Below are 15,338 nucleotides of genomic sequence, written 5' to 3'. Positions count from 1 at the left end.
GGCCATGATCAACACTACAAATGCTACGACAATCTAACCCTCAAATAATGCAAGCCATGTTTTGATTGGAGCAACTCGTTCCATGAACTACTGTACTAGTATTGCCGCAGAGCTGAGCACTCAGGAAATCACTGCAATAAATAAATTTGTCATATTCTCATGCACAATCAAATACTATACGTATAGTAGCAAACCATGACTCTGCGGGTCGATACTTCACCATTCGCAACGTGCAACAATGCTCATCAATGAGAAATGACGCCGTTGATTCAACACATCGAAATGACAAATTAATAAGGTATCGAACGTTACAAGGACAATACATTGTGCCAAGTCTTTCGTGTCGTAGCGTTGCGCGTCAATAAATGCGATCTATCCAAGTGCTGCAATTCGCATTTTCATGGCTGTTAAACTAAATGTTATCACAACTTACCATTGGGGATGCCCTTAAGGGGCTGGTCGCGGAATGGTCACGGGATATTTCTGTATATTTATGTCCATATAAGAGGCTGTTCGCGGAAATAGCTAACGTTATGTTGAGGCCCACGGCTTGTTTTTCTTGTTTTACGTTAGCTACAGTAGTAACATGATGGAGTGATATTACACTTACTGAGCTGCTCGACTACGAAGCAACAACCCAGTACAGTAATGTCCACTGAGTAAAACTCCACCACACCATTTAACCACGAGTGAAGCCCCATGTCTAACTCTACCTGAACATCCATGAGCAAAACCCCAAAACACCACAAGTGAAAAACTGCCTCCCCTACAGTGCGTAGCATTCACCGTTGGTACGATTAACGGTGTACAACGTTGTATGCCTTCGTGTTTCACGTTAACGATAGGACTTATCGTAGCAAGCAATTAGTCCCACCCACTTACTCAGGGACGTTTTAGGTCAATAGTACCAAATTCCCTGAGTGAGTGGGTTTTGACCAATTGAGTGGGTGTGTCACCGACTCACTCGGGGAATTGGTCCATACCACATCGACTCTGTGTTTCCTCTAAATCGACCACCAACCGCCACCAAGTTTTCACACTGCTTTGTTCGCTAGAAGGGTACTTGGTAGCATGGTGATGATATGCGCAGCGCTTGTGACCACCGGCACTGCGCATCTCTCCACCACACCATCAAATACACTTCTAACCTGTGTGAAAACGGATTACGATGTGTGGCAGCGATAGTTAAGACTTACGGGACAGCATTGAATATTAATACCAACCTTGGATACTGTGGTTAATACAATATAATTGTTGAATTAAAAGCGTGGATGACATGTGGATGACATTTGGATGACATTGGATGAAGTTGTGGGATGAATCCTAAAGTAACATGACGGATCCTAGATCAGCCGACGACCTATGATTAGCCGAGCCGAATTACCCAATACAAATTCAGAATTGATATGATTGGATAAAATGAAAGCCTGCAACAACTTACACCTTCAAAAGCTTATGGTGGGAAACAGTACAAATTTTGAGGGGGGCTCGCCGGTTTTCAAATCAAAATGCTGCCAAGAACATCGTACACACCAGAGGACTTGGCTAACGCCATAGCCGACGTGTCTCCAAGGACCACACAATTCCTGCTGCGGCCACATTGTATTCCGTGCCACAGCGAACGCTTCGCACACACGTGTCAAATGCTATTAGCGCTAACACAACTCCCAAGACTATGGGACGGCAGCCAATGCTACCACCGCTGTACAAAGCCGACCTCGTCACGTTGATTCTAGCCATGGAGCGCGACTGCCATCCTGTGAACCGCAGCCAAATCCAAGACAAGGCAGCCGAAATCCTCAACGTCATCCACGGCTTCACACGTCCCGCTAAGCCGACATCCGGGTGGTACCAGAAGTTCCTTGCACGGAACGAAGCTCTGAAGACAAAGAAGTCCAATTTGCTGAGCAAACCGCGTCACGCCGTGGACAAGGACGCTGTCGTTCATTTATTCGACGAGTTGGGCAAGGCCATGTCGCTCGTCAACATGGACCCCAAGCGAGTTTTCAATATGGACGAGACCAGCTTTTCTCCATCCAAGACAGCAACAAAAGTGGTCGTTCACCGGATGTCGAAGCAAGTACACGTCGAAGAAGCGACGGCCTCGGCTCACGTCACCATTGTTGAATGCGTTGGCGCTGATGGATCCAAGATTCCGCCTCTGTTTGTTCTCCCCGGCGATCGCGTGTCAACTGAAGTCTGCGACAACCTTGTGATTCCTGGGGCGGCAGTCACGACATCTGAGAAGGTGTGGACGAACTCTTTCATTTGCCGCAAGTGGCTTTCAATGCTCAGCTCAGCCATCCCCACGTCAACGGCGAGACCTATTCTCCTCATTGTGGACGGTTGTTCGTCCCACTACTCCAACTACATCTACGACGAAGCCCAGCGACTGGAAATATTGCTTCTGTTCTTGCCAGCCAACTCGACGCACATGTTCCAGCCGTTGGACGTCACTGTTTTCCGGCCCTTCAAGCAAGCCATCCGACAGGAGATTGCAAATGACAAGTGGAACGACGTTGCTTCCAGCATCAGTAAGCAAGAAGCAATTGCCATAGCGTGTCGTGTTTGGACGTTGACAACCAAGGAGTCATCCATTACCAATGGGTTTGATTGCACTGGCCTGTGCCCACCGTCGCTGGACAAGATGCTCTATCGATTGTCAATTTTCAAGCCCCCTCAAGACGTCTGCATTGCTATTGACGACACGTGGCTCAAACGGTGCGCAATTGTGAGGAGTGAATTGCTCGTGTTGCCCCCTCAGAAGAAAAAGCGTGTTGCGAGGAAGACCTTGACTGTCAGTGGTAAGTTTATTACGGCAGATTACCATGCTATCCTCCAAAGCCAAGCAGCCGCTCGTCCAAAAGCCCGCAAGAAATCTCAGTCAGCTACGTCGACCCCTGCCGACCAAGATTATGACGTAGTAGTATCAGAAGAGGAGATGGAGTTGGTGAAATTATAAGATGTACAAGTTTGCATCTCGAATTGTAAATGTATTTACATTGTTAACAGTAAAACCATGACATAAATTTGTTTACATGCAATTATTAGCTTGGAAAAATATTCAATTTGAGAAAAAATATTGGCGCACCCCGGGACTCGAACCCGGGGCCCATCCACCACCGCCTCATCGTCTAACCGATTAGCTATGCGCCAATGGCTTGGCATACTTCGTTGAGCATCCAATAAATGAAGTACTGCCTGTAAAATATTATTACTGTATACATGTAATATATCTCTGTAAATTTATAATTTCACTTCTCAAAAGCCGAAAAAATGACATACTTTAAACAAGTGTAAAATTCGGCTGAACATCGATCGCCTGTTTAACATGTAAGTTCGAAACTTTGACATTTTTATTGCACAAATTTAAACTCATAAATTAAGTCCTTTTTCGGATGATGGGATAAAGCTTGTAAAGAGCGATTCGACGCAGCAATTTTTACGTTGTGGCCATTTGAAGTTCACGAGATATGGTCGGATGAATGCAGCTCAATTTCGGCTGATCAACGATCCGTCACGTTAGTGACCAAGCCTTACGTTAGCCCCGAGCGCGTCTGCGCAAGCGCGGCCGTACGAGAGCGCGGATCTAAGCTTCTCACTTCACCGAATGATCTAACTTTTCTTCTTGTCGGGCAGCGGCAGGTAGGCCGTCGGCCGTGCCGCTCCCGGACGAGGCCTGTATGCAATGACCTAGCATTATCCTAATCTACTCTCATCTATACTAATTAGGATATGACCTAATATTAATGGTGGATGAGGTTGGGATGACGTTTGGATATTTTGTGGTGACCTCGGTAAGTGCGGACGATGTTTTCGTCCGCACGGATTGGACTCTCCCAGTTGTGGGAGACGAGGACTACCCGATGGACCGGATAGTGTCCGGAATGCGTGCGTTGGCTTGTAGCGTGGAAGAGTATGCGTGCATGGAGGAGTGTCGAGCTCCACGCAGCGAGTTGCTGCGGCAATACCTCGATGGCGTCGAGGTGGCTGTCAATGTCCTCATTGATATGCGGCCATGGCGTACGTCTGCGATGGAATTTGCTGAGTTTTGCGGCGAGAGCAAGTACGGTGGCGATATCATCGCCAATGTGAAGGTCGCTCCAATACGTTCGGCTTTGGTGGGCACGCCTTGTGCCAATGCCGAACGCATTCCACTACCAGCAGAAGCTGGTTGAACACATAAGTGTCGTGCCGAGTTGCCTCGGCTTGGACGGGATTTCGTCCACCTGATCTCCGAGTACTGTCGAAGTCGTGACAGAGAGCACGGAGAGGTGAGTTGGCTGGTATATCCAGCTGAGATGTCCATTGTGTAGGACCATGGGATGCCGCGATCAGATACTCGCGGCCATCAGGGGCCCAACGAGAGCACATTACCACGAACTCGTGGTGTGGGAGATGGAAACGCGGACGTCGCCCATGACGTGTCGAGGCGTTTGGTTGCTCTTGAGGCGCGCTCGGCGCAGCATGACGCCGTGGCCGCTCGCTTGACTGCGGTTGAGCGGAAGATGAAGGGACATGGTGTGACGCGACTGGAACACGATACCGTGCTTGAACGATTGGCAACTGTCGAGCGCCTGATGCAGATGACCCCTCCGACATTGGGGTCGGAGGCAGAGGACCTGCATCGCTTGTCGCCGGCTGATGCGACGCTGAAACGGCTCCTGAAGCCACAACATTTGGAGGTGTGGCGTGTGCGGGCGGAGGTGGTTGCTGGCGCAACAAAGTCTGCTGTTGGAGACTTTCATGGTCGGGTTGTGAAGGTGGAACTTGCTCTGCAACAGTTGCAGGAGGATCAGCGGGATATGCTGAAGAGCGTTTGTGAAGAGTCTCAGCGTCTTTGTGACGTGACTCGTCGCTTCGTGGAGCTGGAGGTGTGCGTGGAGCATCGGCGTAAGTGGCGCTTGATTTTGCCGACGTAGAACGTCGGGTGTATTCGCCAGTCATCAGGCAGGTCGAGTTTCATTGACGTTGGCCTGATGACTTCTTTGATAGGGACAATCCAGGGGACCTGGTGCTTTGGAGCTTTGGGTTGCACAGAACCGTCGGAGGCGCCGCCGACTTGTGGAGATAGACGAAGTCTCCAACACAGAACGTATTGGTGTTCTTGCCACCGTGCTTGTTGGCCTGATGGGCTTGCTGATGTTGCGCATGGGCGATATTGTCGCCAAGTTGGCGCATAATAGAGCTGCGGAGTCGCAGAAATTCTTGGATTAACGCTGTCGTGCGTAGGCCAGGGAAGATTCCTCCCACGCTCAAAGTAGACACACCGGTGTCAGTGGGAAGACGGGGCTGACGCAGATGGTTTGCGTAAAAAACGGGGAAAACCCCGTGGAGGCGTGGACCGAGGAATGGTAAGCAAATTCCACTTGGTGGAGTAGGGAACTCCATGTGCGAGGTTTCGACGCAGCATAACTGCGGAGCACATCTTCGACAACCCGGTTAGCGCGTTCGGTCTGGCCGTCAGTCTCGGGGTGGTCGGCCGAGGACATGTTGAGGCGAGTGACAATGCGGGCAAACAAAAACTTCCAGAAAGCGGAAGTGAAACGTGGGTCTCGATTGGAGACGATGGAAGTAGGGAGGCCAAAGCGACAATAAATATTGTCAAAGAAGAGCCCGGCACAGCGCTCAACTGTGATGCTCGCCCTGACGGCGACTGCCACAAGGTACTTCGATCCCCGGTCGACGCATACCCAAATGCCAGTGTTGCCGCGTTGGTCGCGGGGAAGGTTTGGTATTTGAGACTCTGCGACACACCGGTCTATAAGCGATCCTGTCGAAATGCCTTTTCGGGGTACCCGAAATTCCTGTCCTAGGCGACTTCGTTGGCATCAACGGCTGCTGGGCGGACCCGGCCAAGGTGACCGTAATCAAAGCTTGGCCATCTTTCTTCGTGGTCTGCGACGCATCCATTCGCGCCATCGGTTGCTGCCTGATGCAGCGCGACGATTCGGGCCAGGATCGCCCGGTATCGTTCCAATCCCGCCAGCTCCACAAGTCCGAGAAGAGCTATGCCGTTCATGACTTGGAGCTTCTGGCGATGTACTACGCCCTCAAGAAGTTTCGTATCTACATCTGGGTTCGGAGGAATTCGTGGTCTTCACTGACCACGCATCGCTATGCACGGCCGTCCACTCACCACATCGGTACAACATTGTCGCGGATGCTTTGTCCCGACTCCCGTCGGTAGACAACATGGAGCTCACCTCCTACATCTCCACGGTGCACTCGAACCTCTTGGCTCGCATCCGAGCAGCTTACAGAACGGACCCCGCTTTGGATCCGATCATCACCCACCTCCGTGATGATGTAGCGATATCTTCTCGCATCCCCCAACTCGACCGCTATTCGGTCCCCCACGGTAGGTTGCTGTATTCCACCAATACGACCGATTGCTTTCGGATCGCAGTACCCTGCGACCATTCTCTACGGCAGGACATCCTGCACGAGCTCCACGATGCCCTAAGCGGGGGCCACTTCGGCTGCGATCGAACGTACACTACCGTCGCTCGCCTCTTTTGGTGGCCGCGTTTGTATAAACACGTTGCTCGCTACGTCGCTTCCTGCGACGTCTGTCAATCAATCAAGGCCGTCGCGTCCACTCAGGCTCCACTCCAGAGCTTGGAAGTTCCCAGCGAACTCTGAGAGTTCGTCAGTATGGACTTCATCTATGGACATCTGCGTCAGATTGCGACGAACTGGCGCGGCTGTGGATGTAGACGTCGTCGAAATACGACGGAGCAAATTCGCGAAATGGACGGAGTTTCTTCGTGACGACGCGATTAAAAGTAGCAGGGGCGTTCTTGAGCCCCTGGGGCATCACCAGCCATTCCCAGAGCATTCCACTGGGTGTAGAGACGGCTGTCTTCTCGATGTCCCTGATGTTCATCAGGATCTGGTAGAACCCATCGCGAAGGTGGATGGTACAGAAGATCGTGGACTGTCCCATGGAGTCAATGGTGACATCCTTCCGCGGGATCGGCGTCTGCGCCGGGATCGTGGCCGAGTTCAGCTTGTTGTAGGCGTGAACAATGCGCCATTTCCCGTTGCCTTTCTTCACACAGAACGTGGGACTGGAGTGCGGAGACTTGCTCTCCCGCACATGACCGGCTCGCTTGCGTGCAGCAAAGAACTCGTCAATGTACGCGACTTGGTCGCGTGGAAGTGGCCACTGTCGAGTGACGCACCACTTGGTGCCCGGCACCAAGTCAATATCATGCCGTACCCCTTTGTCTTTGGGGAGGCATTCCGGAACACTGTCCGGGAAGATATCTTGGAACTCACGAACCAAGTCGTAGTATGGGTTCGATTCAAAATCCTTCCATACCGATGAGGATGGACGAGACACATCCTCCTCGACGGGATCGTCGGTTGTCGAGGAAATCAGGAGGTCCATCTCCTGGCTCTCCGTGATGAGAGCAATGCTGATGTTTTCGTGCCCTCGTAGCGCGCGGACGAAAGAGAGATAGCTCATCTCTGGCAGCTGAGTGATCTCAGCGGCAGTCAGCGGCAACTCGGACAGGTCGTAGGCTGAGAGGACAAAAGCGTGTGTATCACGCGTCGAATGTCCACTGGGGGTGGAATTCGGACCATCGCCGTTCATGGCGGCTCCCATATAATCGCCACACGTGGCGGCATCGCCAAACGTGGCGGAAAGTACGTCCAGCCTCGTAGCCGAGGCGGTGGGACGCGTGGCCAACGGCGTCTCCAGACCAGACAAAGGAGTGAGTTCATTACTCATCACGCCTATGTCGGTAGAACGGTGGACGGATGCGATCTTACGCATGGTCTTGGATCGCCAATCGATCCAGGGTTGGTGTTTCTCCAACCATCGCATGCCAAGGATCAAATCCCAGCGGTCATCGAGGTCGATGACGTAGAATTTTTCGGCGAGACAAAATCTCCCACCGACGTGGGAAGGTCGACGAGGACCTTCGGCGAGGTGACAACCTTACCATCAGCCATCTTTACACGCACGACAGAGTGCGGCGATGCGCGCCGGGTGGTGCCATCGTAGATGAAACGATTCAGCTGAATCGATGCGCGTCGGGCATAATTTTCCGACGCACTGCTATCGATGAGGACGCGGAACAAACGATCGTACCCCGAGATACGACTGGGGAAGGACAACATGCGGGAAGGTTGTCTGACGGCAAGCCCTCTGTAGCCTCAGTAGGACGCCTCGCGCCTACTGAGGGGTCCCGTTTCCCCGCCCGCGAGGAAACTCGCAACCGCCGCGTGCGCGATCGACAACGGGATGCGCGAAGCGGTGTGCAGGGGATGAGGCAGTACCACGAGCGGATGTCGGTGCACGGCGTGGTTGGCGACACTCGCGGGAGATGTGTCCCGGTCGGTTGCAGTTGAAGCAACGACGGTCGGTGGTGGGTGAGGTCATAGCCGAGACCTCCATGTCATGTGGGTCGCGGGTCTTGGTCGTGGTGCGCGATTGGAGAACCGAAAACTCTTCGGCCAGCGCGGTGCGGACGGCATCTTCGAATGTCGAAGGATATATCCGAAAAAGCTGCGTGCCCGCAGCAGAGTCGTTGAGGCCGTTAATAAAAATAGTCACCTTAGTCTCTTCGGAGAGCGAAGACATCTGGGTGACACAGGACGCAAGAAAGCGCAGATCGTGGACGTACTCACAAATAGAGCGCTTGCCTTCCCTGGCAGATAGGTACTCCGCGCGGTACCGGAAGTCGCTGTTCGCTGGCAGGAACGCTGCCTTCAAATGTTCAATGAAATCATCGAAATTGGAAAAAGCGAAGCCATCTTCGCAAGTTAGGCCCCAGGCCCAATCATCCACACGACCAGTAAGTGCGACATGGCGAAAGACACGCAAATCTCATCGTCATCGATGTTCAAAGCATCCGCGGCACGACCAACTTGCTTGATCGAACGAAGCAGTTGGTGGGAGGGAAGTCCTCCATACTTGGGGACTTCGAGCTTTACGGCGCGTTGCTTCGGCTTCGAAGCTGTCTGCGCGGACATACGCGTAGTCGTGTGATGGAGGGTATCCTCCAGAGCACGTCCTCGAGCGTTGAGGTCGGCAAGTTCTTGTAGCGCGGCATCGCGCTCGGAAGCAAGCGATTGTGCTTGTGCCGCAATGTCTTGCCGAGCATTCTCGCCATGGCGAGCAAAGCTGTCAACCAGGTGGAGCTGCGCTAGAGGCGCCAGTACGAAGATCAGGCTCCAGGCTTCTTGTTTCCCGAGAGCGGAACACATGTGTCGGATAGTGACAAGGTGGGTCTCGGAGAATTGGGCAGAGGACATTGCGCGGCGGGGGGGAAGGTCGATGGACGAATTGGAGTGCTACCAGGTGTAATGGGGTGCACAGAGGAAGGTGAGTAGAACAAGGTATATTGTTAACTGGGAGAACTAGCTATCTCTAAGCTGGTTTCCTTGGCGCGCAGCTGCGCGCCAGTGATGCAATTCATGTCAAATGAATGGTGCTGCTGCGGATGTAGCAGAGCCAGTGATTCAAGACACTTGGATTACCAAGTGTCCTCTCGGTCAGGATTGGAACTGACCAATGGGATGTCGTGTCCGGATGTTGTCCGGACCCCGTTACATGTACTGTATCAGACAGAACATTCACCGAGACATACAGTAGTGAGCGACGACAGAGCATCCATCCGCCCACAAATGTATGCGTCTGATACTTGACAAGTCATGTAGAATCAAAAGTAAATTGAGGGTTGCCGTGGCTCGATAAGGAAGCAAAAATAGATACAATGAATTGTTAAACAGTCTGTTATTGTGAATTCGGATGACATTTCTCGCATGTGATCATCTGATTTCGGGCCGGGATGATTCGCTCCACGTAGCCAAAGCCTGACCCACAGCCCCCTGGTATTCTTTACTTTACCGCTTAGAACAGCTGAGATTTGTCTAGATGACATTCCCTTGCGCGTAATCAGCCGAAAAACGCGTCGGATCTCGCGTTTCGTAGTCTGATGCGTCTTTCAGGTGTTTTGGCCGTCGTTGGCTGTCGGATTTGAGCAACGTATGTCCGCACGAGTTTTTCGCTTCGTCCGATGGTGTTTGCTATCCATCGGAACGCCTTCTTCAGCGCCGAAAATGCCTCAATTTGGCCTTGTTCTTCGTTGGTGATGTATTTGGCGCGTGGCATGCTCAAATGGTGGTGTGAGTACATTGAAGACATTAAGAGTGATTTTACTATAAATAATTCTTTGTGGAAAAATCACGAGGAACAAATAGGTGCCATCCACAGGCAAATTTGTTCGAGAAAAATCACTGTCATAAAACCTCACAGAGAACTCAAATTTCGTTGTGGCATTCTTGCAGTACAGTATGGACGACAATGATGTGGTAGAGGACAAAGAGTCCGAGTCCGTGCTGAGGTGTAAGACAGCATTCCGCTTTATGGGGTTCACCGACGTCGAGCTTTCTAAGGAAGTCATTCATGTTCGGCCATTTGAAGCGCCCCATGGCGAGGTCAAGAAGCGCTGGACAGAGGTCACATAGCATGTCCAACGCATTTATGGCCAAGCCATAACGGTCAACGGAGCACGAAAACGCTCAGACGACTTAATGTCTGCTTTTCAAGTACAAACCTTTGCTGCCCTTCGTGCGTCCGGAACAGACAAGGAGTACGATGAGCGCGAGCAGCTGCTCGGCGCTTGCGTTGTAGCGCTGGGGCGTGATTATCGGGTCGGGAATCTCCAGCAGCACTTTCAATTGCTGAATCTCGTTTATCTTAAAGCAAAAGTGGAAGGCGCACGTTGAATAGCTTTGTGCCATGAGGTTGAACCGGCCGCGAGATATGTGTATCGCTCGTGTATGCTCTTGGGACTCTTCCAGTAGTGCCATGGCCGACATGAGTACGATCGAGTCGTCCATGCCAGCCATGCACTTTTCACAACAAATTTTAATGTAGCAAAATCATTTCACACAGGATTTTCGTTTCTGGACCCTTCTCCAGTATTCCAGAATTTTCACAGGTAATTTCAAGTTAGCAAAATCTCTCTAATCGAGACGTTTTGCAAGTCATAAATTTGAAAATAACGCACTAAAACTTCGGATCGAATTTCGAATATTGATCTATGAGTCGGAAATCTGGTCCGGGATATCGCTGAAAGTGTTGACTTTGGGGGCCGAAGTCTGCACTGCTCCAACCAACTTCTTCAGCGAGTCATATTGCTTAGTTTCAACTGCTCCACTAGGTATTGCACTTTTGACATGGGTAAACCTAACCAAGCTCAGTTAAAGTGGACGGACGATTTGGACCTGGCGTTGCTACGCGAGGTTGTTCGTGTGGAGCCTTACGACGGCGAGCACGGTACGTTGATTCAGTGATGGAAGGAGGTAGCTGCCAGTCTCTCGTTGTACTCGAACCAAGGCATCCCCCGCCGCTCTGCCCGCGACCACTACGACGGACTGGTACAAGGGTTCAAGGCAACGGACAAATCCCAGCGACAGTGGGGTACGGGCAGCGACGAAGACGTGCCGGAGAAAGTTCAACTTCTTCAAGATCTGGTGGACCAACGTGACGCGACCGACACTCTCAAGACCGCTGTGAAGTCCAAGGACAAGAAGGGCAAGGAGTCATTGGAATCTACGGGGTCGTAACTGTGTGTCGAGGCGGAGCAGCGTGTATCAAAACGGCAACGCCCTATGTCGGCGAAACGTGAGCAATCTGACGCTATGGTTGATGAACTACTCGAATTCGAGAAGAAGAAACAAATGGATCATCATAGGTTTAGAATGGAGCGTCTAGAATTTGACCGTGAAGAGCAACAGTTACGAAAGGCTCAAATGGCCGAGAATGCACAACGCGGCGCACTGTTGGAAAAATTATTCGTTGACATGGGATGTAAGTCAAATCAATTGTGAATAAAAAGGAATAAAAACCACTTTATTGATTGAAATTAAGGTACTCTTCAAGTGTTGGTGGTGACATACAATGAAAGTACACACTGTTTGTATTTTTTCCTCGCACACAAGTAATGCAATTTGTTAACAGAACTGCGACTTTGAACATTTTGGTGGCTGGGCTACCTCCAACTCGCATCTTTTTTTTGAAATCGACAATTGGCCAGTACTGTAAAATTTGTCCATAGCTCCACTTGACACATCGCTGTGCCTGATTTAACGTGGCACCGCCAAACGGAGACGCAAGTTGATTGGAGTAGCCGTACGCAGGGTCCCATAAGTGATGTAGCCCTCAAAACCACCATTAGCTTGGGTGGCTTCCCCCAGGTTCGATTGCCGCAAAATGGTAAGGTCATGGCGGCGTCCTTCGATTGGGCCAAACGCGTGTGAAATGATGCCATCGGGGGTGACCAACGTTTGGAACTTGATTGCGTGACGTCTCTTGTGACCGTTAATCACGGATCGCTGCCTTTCGTCTCCGGCAGGGCGACAACACTCACGAACTGTCCCATCAATGAACGCCCCACACATTGTGCACCTCGCCACCCTTGTCGACAATCGCTTGGCTAAAGGATGCCAACTTGGTGCGAATCCGGTTGTAGTCGAGATATATCGTGTCACGGAACTTGTTGAAGGTGAGGTCGAGGGTGTTGAGGTAGATGTTACATAGGCAACTGCAAGAGCGGCCAAACATCGCCATTCAAGTCGGACCACCGGTCGGGAACAGCAAAACGGCACGATGCAAAGAACCTCGATACCAGTGCAGGCTGTGCACTCAGCCGTCACCACACGTTCTGAAATGTCCAAACATCGTCTGAGTCGTTTGAGGTCTTCCTTCACAAACCGGAACTTCTCCTTGTAGTCGGCGTCGGAGTACTGGTCCAATGAGAAAGTCACATCTGGACCGCTCGATAGCGGCTTGGCGTCGAATCAGCAACAGACGCAGACGCAAGCTGGCCGTGGAGTGCCGTAGAAATCTATTCCGTGGGGATTGCATTGTCGAATGCCACACTAGCCAGGTGTTTTGCAAAGTCCGTGAGCTGACTTTGCAACACACGTGGCTTTGAGACTTCTGACTTTCAGTCCTTTAAATATCGAACGAAGTTGAAAGCTGGAAATATTGTTAAATTTTTGACTTACAAAATATCTCGAATAGAGAGTTTTTGCTAACTTGAAATTATTAATAACGTATGGCACCAGTCATCGGCAAAGACGCCAGTCATCGGCACTGTCGTAAGCCAATAGAAATGCCCGAGTACCTCTTATTGGTCAACATGTAGTTCTTCAAGAATTAGTGCCCCTTATAGATTAGAGGTTGGACCAGTCAATATTGTGTTGATCATACAGAAATCGTTACTGTAGCAATACATACCCATTCTAAACACATATTCCTTTGATAGCTAATATGATGCCAGCATCCCGCGAACTAGAATATGGAGGATTCAATACATTACACAAGTCTAAAACGTGTGCCGATGACTGGTGCCCTACGAAAAACGCTACTTTTGAAAATACTTACTGCACGTGTTTACTATTTAAATTGATATCCTTTGAACCTCAATTCATGAGCTGAATCTTGCGGTTATTTTGATATTTGTATCACCTCAATATGTGTTGTAGTCAACGAGAAATCGACGAACAAAGTAAGCAAAGAGCGATGCTGATGACTGGTGCCCCACGTTACCTGTAACGCACGCAATACTCGTAAGCACATGGATTACATTAAAGTACGTTGATTGGATTATAAATTTTATAAATGTCATTTATTGGTCGAATCAAAATAGTGCGACTATAGTTTTGTTACTCCCAAAATTCCGAAAATTTGATTTTTTCGGGATCCACAAATGCAGCGAGCAAAATCCTTCGGTAGGGTGCCTGGAAGCACCGTTTACATAAAGGTCTTTGCCTTGAAAACTTCAAATTTATGTACAGTAATTGTACTGTAATACATGTAGAATCAACAGGCTCACAGCTGATATCTCATCAAGGACCTGACCCATTTGATAGAGACTACAGTGGGGAAGATAACCCCGAAACCCCGAAAACACCAGTGGACGACTGTATCTAAGTCAATTTTAGTCCGTTTTAGATGAAGGTGGCAAATAATAAAACTAGAAATCTTTTCTGAAAGTGTTGTCTTTAACCATGACTTGATCCGAGTATATCTTCCAAACGTAAATGGCCATTCATTTAGTGCAAGTTGAAAGTTTTCGAGACGATGGTTAGGGTAAAATTATAATTATTTGATTCGCCAACAAAGAATAGAAAATCTTTTCATTGGTTACAAATTGACTGCCAAACGTGATACTTCGAAGAATATTGATTTATACAATTAAACAGATGAGTTTAATCATATTCTTCACCAGATTCTTCCCCAAGCAAAAACGCAACTCGGCAATGACACGTCCTATGGTTACCTGGCCGAACCCAAGACATTCCTAGACGCTGGTCCTGACATTTCGTCGTGTTCCGCTGGGTTTCTTTCCTTGCATTGCATGAAGTACTGGTGGCATGTGGCCACATGAGCTATTCCGCAGGAGTGCGCGTGTGTTTTTTCTCCATAACTTTTTCTAATGAAGGCCAATTCCAAATGCGAGAGATGCTAAATTAAGCTCACATGATTGTGTGTTTACCAGTCGTTTCACCTTTCGTATTTATGGATTTTTTCATATTTATATTACAGTTTGTATCGGTCGTGTATCATCCCCATTGTCCCCTACAATAAGTTACTTAGTACTTCCGGTACTACAGGCCAGGAATGAATACAGTATACGAACCCTCGTTCGATTCCGAAAAGCAAACGATTTACCTTATCCACAAAAAACTCTAGTAACTTAACTGTAGTGTTGAGTCTTTGAAAGGCCTTGATCCGTACAGTACTGTACTACAATGAGCGCATGGAACACTCTTCACGACGAACCGCTCCGTGTCATCGTGAAGAGTGCTTATGACGGTTCTACAGTGTACATACGGTGATCGATTGGCTTTGTTTCGAACGCTTACGATTTCAAGTACTTTCATTCGATACAAAACCTTACGATCAGTACATGTGTTTCTACACATGTACTGATCGTAAGAAGGGTTCTAACAGTAGTACAGTAGGTTGGAGTGTCAATTTGGATGTTTTTTTATTAATTCTGAATTCCTTGTATAACTGCGAGGGGCAAAGTAGGCACACACACACCATTTTGCGCCTTCCAAACGCTCTTTTAAATTCTCGTGCGCATTTGTTAAGTCTAACGTTAGGTGAATGTTCTGCCTGATACACATGTGTCTCTCTCCCCGGTTCGAGTGATTCCCTAATCCTTGCACGAACATTTGATTCTACATGCAACCAATCCCACCTTCGACAATGATACAGTAGACTCCAGCTTCGTATGTCATCACCGCATGTACTCCATCTGTCCCCTACCCAACTCAGGCATCATGGATTGCTTCGTCCCCCC

General features: G+C 49.7%; 3 protein-coding genes across 3 annotated transcripts; 1 reads left to right on the top strand and 2 right to left on the bottom strand.

Annotated features, from left to right (window-relative positions):
* Positions 1 to 4,373: 4,373 nt before the first annotated feature.
* On the bottom strand, positions 4,374 to 4,889 carry H257_14152 (hypothetical protein; the record flags this gene model as incomplete). Its single annotated transcript, XM_009841907.1, has 1 exon — positions 4,374 to 4,889. One exon carries the CDS (start codon positions 4,887 to 4,889, stop codon positions 4,374 to 4,376), a length of 516 nt encoding a protein of 171 aa, XP_009840209.1.
* Positions 4,890 to 8,188: 3,299 nt separating this feature from the next.
* On the bottom strand, positions 8,189 to 10,869 carry H257_14151 (hypothetical protein; the record flags this gene model as incomplete). The annotated part of the gene is made up of 4 exons (XM_009841906.1): positions 8,189 to 8,722; positions 8,806 to 9,309; positions 9,898 to 10,044; positions 10,615 to 10,869. The coding sequence occupies 4 exons, from the start codon at positions 10,867 to 10,869 to the stop codon at positions 8,189 to 8,191; spliced, it is 1,440 nt and encodes a 479-aa protein (XP_009840208.1).
* A 330-nt stretch (positions 10,870 to 11,199) lies between these two features.
* On the top strand, positions 11,200 to 11,589 carry H257_14150 (hypothetical protein; the record flags this gene model as incomplete). Its single annotated transcript, XM_009841905.1, has 2 exons — positions 11,200 to 11,299; positions 11,330 to 11,589. 2 exons carry the CDS (start codon positions 11,200 to 11,202, stop codon positions 11,587 to 11,589), a joined length of 360 nt encoding a protein of 119 aa, XP_009840207.1.
* Between the last annotated feature and the right edge of the window lie 3,749 nt (positions 11,590 to 15,338).

The sequence above is a fragment of the Aphanomyces astaci genome (assembly GCF_000520075.1).
Source record: "Aphanomyces astaci strain APO3 unplaced genomic scaffold supercont1.53, whole genome shotgun sequence".
Lineage (NCBI taxonomy): Eukaryota > Oomycota > Saprolegniomycetes > Saprolegniales > Verrucalvaceae > Aphanomyces > Aphanomyces astaci.
This window is presented reverse-complemented; position numbering and strand designations above follow the sequence as displayed.